At 52.6% G+C, this 6,000-nt stretch overlaps 1 protein-coding gene across 1 annotated transcript in view; it reads left to right on the top strand.

Annotated features, from left to right (window-relative positions):
• Positions 1-6,000, top strand: part of Lhx4 (LIM homeobox 4) — a 42,028-nt gene that overhangs the window by 12,688 nt on the left and 23,340 nt on the right. The window contains exon 2 of the mRNA XM_015491618.2: positions 3,656-3,827. Within this exon, the coding sequence (XP_015347104.1) occupies positions 3,656-3,827 (172 nt within the window). The remainder of the gene's footprint in view (positions 1-3,655; positions 3,828-6,000) is intronic.

Below are 6,000 nucleotides of genomic sequence, written 5' to 3'. Positions count from 1 at the left end.
CCATATATATATATATATATATATATATATATATATATATATATATACATATACACTTATTATTTTTTTTAATTTTTATTTTTTATTTTGAGATAGGGTCTTGCTAAGGTGGTTAGAGCTGGGATACTGAGGCTGGCTTTGAACTATAGTGTGAAATGGTTGAGCTTACTGGGGATTTGGCAATCCTCTTGCCTTTGGAAGTTTTGGTTATAACTTCATTTCTGATAGGAAACCTATTTGGCCTCTGTCCTATTCAGGCTCTTTGGATTATAAAGTGATGAGAATAATGATGTGTGGTAGACCCCCCCAAAAAATGTTTATATTGTCGCTCTTGAAAAATTTCTAGAGATGCACCTTTCTTAGAAATCATGTGGGGGCCACGCGACTGAACTGTGCGGCCTGCGTTCATAGGTCTTTACCCCCTCACAGGTAGGAAGGGGGCTGAGCTTGCCAGGTGCCACTAACAAGCTGGCTCTGGGAGCTGGTGGAAGGGACTCAGGGATGGGGTTTCTGCTTCCAGCCCTCCCCTGGGCACTGGAGGACGTGCCATGATACCTGTGTATTCTGCACAGATAACTAAATGTGTGCCTCAAACATTTCCATCTCCCACAAGTTAGTGGCTCATGTCCTTGTCACTGTACATGGAGGAGTTCCAAGATGCCTCTCTGCCTCCTCCATTTCCCCTCTGTAACGTGTCAGGGTCAAACCAGGTGAGGTGATGGTTCAGGACCCTTGGGTGCAGGGAGGGGGCTTAGTCCATCTCAGGGGAAACACCAGCTCTGTCTGTTCACATCTGGTTCCCTGGCTGTGGGACCTTGGGCACACTGCCTGACCTCTACAGGCTGCTCCTTATCTGTGACATAGGGACGGGGATGCCTTCTCACTGAGTTGTGTGGATCAGCGAGTTAACAGACATTCAAGCCCTGGCATAGCTCACAGCAGGCTCTTGGTGCCCAGCTTCCTGTTATTTTTTAAATATATATATATATTTAGTTTTCAATGGATCTTTATTTTTATTTATTTTTATATGGTGCTGAGAATCGAACCCAGTGCCTCACACATGCTAGGCGAGCGCTCTACCACAGCCCCAGCCCCAGCTTCCCCGTTATTACTGTGTATTGTGGAAGCTCTTTCTAAATCATCTTAAAACAAACAAACAATCATCTCTCAACCAATCAACCGTGGAATACAGTGGGAAAGGTTTTTATTTTTTAACTCAAAGTCACCCTTAGTGTATGTCTTACCTTTGTGCCAACCCCCAGGGCCCACTTTGGTCCCCAGGCCCACTTTGGTTGCGTGAGGACCCCTAGTTTGGGCAGCCCACCGTGACCTGGCAGAAACGTGGCTCCAAGCTGAGAGGACTGTCTGTCTGCTTTAGTGTTGGGGTCTGGGAGTCAATGCTGGCCCCAGGTCTTCTCTCTGGCACCCTCAGCGTGGTTGTCTCCGGCACAAACTTGCTGGAGATGAATTCTGTGGGCATACCCCTCGTCTCCTGCTCTGTGTGGCTGGAGGAGAGAACTGAGCCTTCCTCCAAGGCCCCTACATGGCAACCCCAGGCAGGACTTGTGGCCTGACTGGTCCAGGAGCCAGGGAGGTTCTGGGGCCCCGACTGCCTCCTGCCTCCGCTGCCCAGGGCCACCAGAGTTCCCTGGTTCTCAGAGTGTTAGTGGAGCACCCTGTGAAGACGTCCGCCCCCAGAATCTAGTTTGCCTGCGTGGATTTTCACGGGTTCCTTCCTGGATGCTTCACAAAAGGCCCCTGAGCACAGTGGGCAGCACCACCTCCTTCTCACAGTGGGAGCTGGAGCCCACGAGCTCAATAATGTGTCCAAGGTGAAGGCGTAGAGGAGGATTTGCCCACTCGGGTGGCCTGGCTCCGCAGTCCATGGTCTTAACCGGGGTCCTTCCTGTCCCCTCTTATCACATGGACATTCTTGTAGCCACTGTGTGCTTGGCACTTCGTCGGGCACATGGGACCTTCTGGACAAGTACTTGTGAATCCAACAGTTTCTTTCTCAAGGAGGAAACCCTTTGAAATGGAAAACTCCCACAGGACTGGGACAGTTGGCAGTGTCCACGCCTGCATGCGACTCCCCAGCGTGGCTCCTGGTTCTTGGCCTGAGCAGGGGGGAAGGCAAGTCACTGGCTTGTGGGTCTGACTTTTATGCAGATGCTCCTTGTGCTGACGCCATCAGGGAGCAGGTGGGACTGGACTCAACTGGCTCCAAGGCCAGCCCTTGCGCACGTAGGGCTATTGATAGCATTTAGTGTCCCAATAGCCCATTTTAAATACAAGTGTCTTAACGTGAGAAAGCCTTCTCTCTATATAGGTTTTCACGTGTTAAAGTTTTTCTCCCAGTGCTTTGAGAATTCCCTAATTCACTGACATTTTAAGAGTTAATTTCAACCATGAACACGATATGAATGGACAAACACGTGTGATTCCTGTGAGATTTGGTTTTAGGAACTTGGGGACATTGTGGAGTGTCTCTGAGGTATTGAGCAACGGTGTCACCTTGGTCCACTTTGGCCCCAAGGATTCCACCAGTTGTTACTCAGAGGTCAACATTCACGGGGATACCCTTGCATGCCAGGCGCCTGCTTCTGGTGAGGAGGACACAGGGCTCCTGCCTCTTCAGGATCCCCCTTTTAGTGAGAAGACTGCATGCAGACAGACATTAGCAGAGTGCTGTCTATAGCAGGTGGAAAGCCCCAGATTGGGGACCTCAGAGGCACTAGGTCACAAGGATGCTATAGGTACCTTCCCCTTTGGAGGGGGTTACAGGGGAAATGGTTAGAGACACTAGCATTATTTGTTTACCCAACCATGGAAGCTTGACCATTTTGTAGATTTTGAAATATTTGATGACTCAAAATATATCAACTCTCTGAGCAATCCCCTAATAAAGATGGGATGTCCGAGCCACAGACCTTGGATAGGAAGCCAGACAGGAACGGGGCGGGGGGGGGGCAGAGGCTAGGGTTCAGTTGCAGATAACAGATTCCACTTTCATGGTTTAAGTGGAAAGTGATTCATTACCAGGTCTTAGGTGGCTTTCAACTCAGCAGAGACAGCTCTAGACCAAGGTTCCAGGAACAGCCCCCAGGCCCCCAGGATTTCAGTGCCTTTGCCATGATCGATCAGGACTTTTCAACCATAGCAACTCATCACCTCTGCTATGGTCCACACCAGTACAAGGGGAGCCTGCCCTGCAGCTGTCCCCTGAGTTAGAACTCAGAATCAGAGCTGCAGGGAGATCTGGAAAATCAGTGTGTAATTCCCCTGTCGCGGTGCAGGAAGGCATTCAGGAGGGATACTGTCGGAGCCAATCCACGGTACCTGTTGCAATTCATGCAAACACTGAGGTTCCCTCTCCAGGAGCACCTCAGGCCTGGCCTTATTCTCTGCCCTGTGCGGCCCCCACCCCCATATAACTTGCTTCTCAGGCCAGAGGCCTCTCCTGCAGCCCATGGCAAGCTGGGACTCACTGGGGCTGAGGTTCTCAGCACAGCTTCAGCCCACAGAGAACATGTGGCAGCCTTGAGGGTCTGGGTCATGTCGCTCCTACCCAGACAGGGTGGGAAGGCGTCCCCAGGGCCTGGGCTGGTCCCAGGTCTAGGTGAAGGCTCACGCTGCCTCTCCCTTCTCTCCACAGAGATCCCCCAGTGCGCTGGCTGCAACCAGCCTATCCTGGACAAGTTCATCCTGAAGGTCCTGGACAGACACTGGCACAGCTCCTGCCTCAAGTGTGCAGACTGCCAGATGCAGCTGGCCGACCGGTGCTTCTCCAGAGCAGGCAGCGTCTACTGCAAGGAAGACTTCTTCAAGTACGTGGGGACCCTGGCAGCCCCTTCCCTCGCCTGGCCCTGCCCGCCCCCATGCAGCGAGGGGGATGTCTGCAGTGGTGGTGGGGGGCAGAGGGCCCCCCTGGCTGGGGTGGGTGAATCCTGCTGGTGAGAGGATACCCCTCATTGGGGTCCCCCTTCTGATCACTAGCCAGGCCTTGCCCGAGCTGGCAGGAGTGGGGGCCAGCTTCGGGGTCAGGGGAGGAGGGCTAACAGAGGATTTCTGCAAATCCATAAGGAGTCCCTCTTTCTGTCCTGGTGAACTGGGGCCCCAGGGCACTTGGCTGTATCATTGCAGACTTTCAGAGGGTGCTTTAGTTCTGCCCATTCCTGGAGGAGCCTCTGTGGTGTTCCCCAGGCTGTTTCAAGGGCCCCAGAGGCTTGGAATAATCGCCCTGGTGGGAGTCAAGCCCGGCCCCATCAGCGTTGCCAGTGTAGATGGAAACATGATGAAGAGGCACTCTCCTGTGACAGTGAAGAGCCTGAACCCAGTTATTAGTTATTAGCTGTGCATTCTTGGGCAATTACTTACCTTCTCTGGTTCCTCCTTTTTTCTATCTATAAAACAGCTGCTAATAATAGTTCCTACCTCATAAGGTTGTTATTAGCTTCAAATAGGTCAACATGTGTAAAGTTCTTAGGCAAGTGACTGTCACCTGAGGGGTGGCTTTTTGTTGTTGTTCTTAGTTATACATGACAGTAGAACATATTTTGACCTATCGTGCACATGGAGTGTAGCTTCCCACTCCTGCGGTGGTGCGTGATGTGGAGTGACACTGGTCGTGTTTTCATATATGACATAGGAGATTGATGTCCGACTCATTCTGCTGTCTTTCCTACTCCCGTTCCCCCTTCCTCCCTCCATTCCCTCTGTTCACCTGGTGACCTCCCAGTGGTGGCTTTTAAGATGGTCTTGGGTCTTTCATTCTTGGGTTGGGTCCATCCAAAAAATTCTGGCTGAGCTTTGGGTTTGGGTGAGGAAGCCTCCTGGAATAGGTTTTAGTGCCACTTAGATCGGGACTTCTCTCCTAGTATCTATTAGTCACCAGGGACCATGTGTCACAGCAAAGCCAAGAACAAGGGTTGGAGGGGGTGACACCAGTCAGTGACACTGAGCCCTGGGTGACTCAGAGGAGTGAAGTGGGGCTGTGGGGGAGGCTGCCCAAGGCCTGAAACATTCAAAGCAAAGGTCCAGCCCCCGGAGCTGGTGCTCACCCTCTTGAGATGGGAGGAGCAGGGAAGAGGAGCAGGAGAAACGACAGCCCCCGGCCCAGCACACAGGGTCCCCTGGGTCCTCCCCGAGGTTAGACCACAAGGAATATGTGGATTCAATTTTGGAAGATTCTCAAACCTCTTTACTGGGTGTGAGTGGAAGAGCCTGTCATGGATCTTGGAGCCACTGGGCCACCTCCTGGCTGGCTCAGAGGGTTGTGCTCATTGTCACCATCACACTCTGGTTCAACGCGTATGGCTCCCTCCCTGTGCATGTGCACATCTCCTGTGCTGCCCAGCCACCCCCACGTCCATCAGCTTTGCCCCAGGGCCAGTCTGCTGTTGGGAGAAGGGTGCTTCCTCCCCAGGGAAGATGGCCACCCTCTTAAGGGCCACCCATCCTCCTGCTCTGTCTTTGCACTTGTCATCTCTCTGTGTTGGCTGGAGCAAAGGCCTCTATGCTATTCATTTTTCTGTCCCCCACATAAGCACCTGGCCTTAGCCTTGACCACAGGCCATCACTGGTCTCTGGGTTTGAGGAACAAGGAGTAAATCACAAGCCTCAAGGGCTTTGGTGACAAGTTGCTTCTGTGTCTTGTCTTGCCAGTCAGGAAGCCCCAGGCTGTGGGAAGGACAGAGGCCCGTCCTTCAGCTGCTCTCATTCCCCTTGTCCCCAGGATCTGCTCTGCTCTGTGAATGCCCCAGGTCAGGGCTGGCAACCCGGGGAGCTGGCCAGAGGTTTGGTGCTGAATCTGAGCCTTTAGCTCTGTGGTGGGTGCTGTGAGGGGCCGGGGACTTAAAGCTGAGGTGATTGTCCCCCTTCCAGTGGAGGGCCAGTCAGAGGTGAAGACTGGTGCCTCCCAAGTCCCCAGCGAGGACACTTGGATTTGCCATGGCTGTTTGGAACAGGAAGTCACAGCTGCAGGCCCCGTCGTAGGTGAGG

The sequence above is a fragment of the Marmota marmota genome, unplaced genomic scaffold, assembly GCF_001458135.2.
Source record: "Marmota marmota marmota unplaced genomic scaffold, marMar, whole genome shotgun sequence".
Taxonomy (NCBI): domain Eukaryota; kingdom Metazoa; phylum Chordata; class Mammalia; order Rodentia; family Sciuridae; genus Marmota; species Marmota marmota.
The sequence above is the reverse complement of the archived record's forward strand: the minus strand, read 5'-3'. Positions and strand labels throughout refer to the sequence as shown.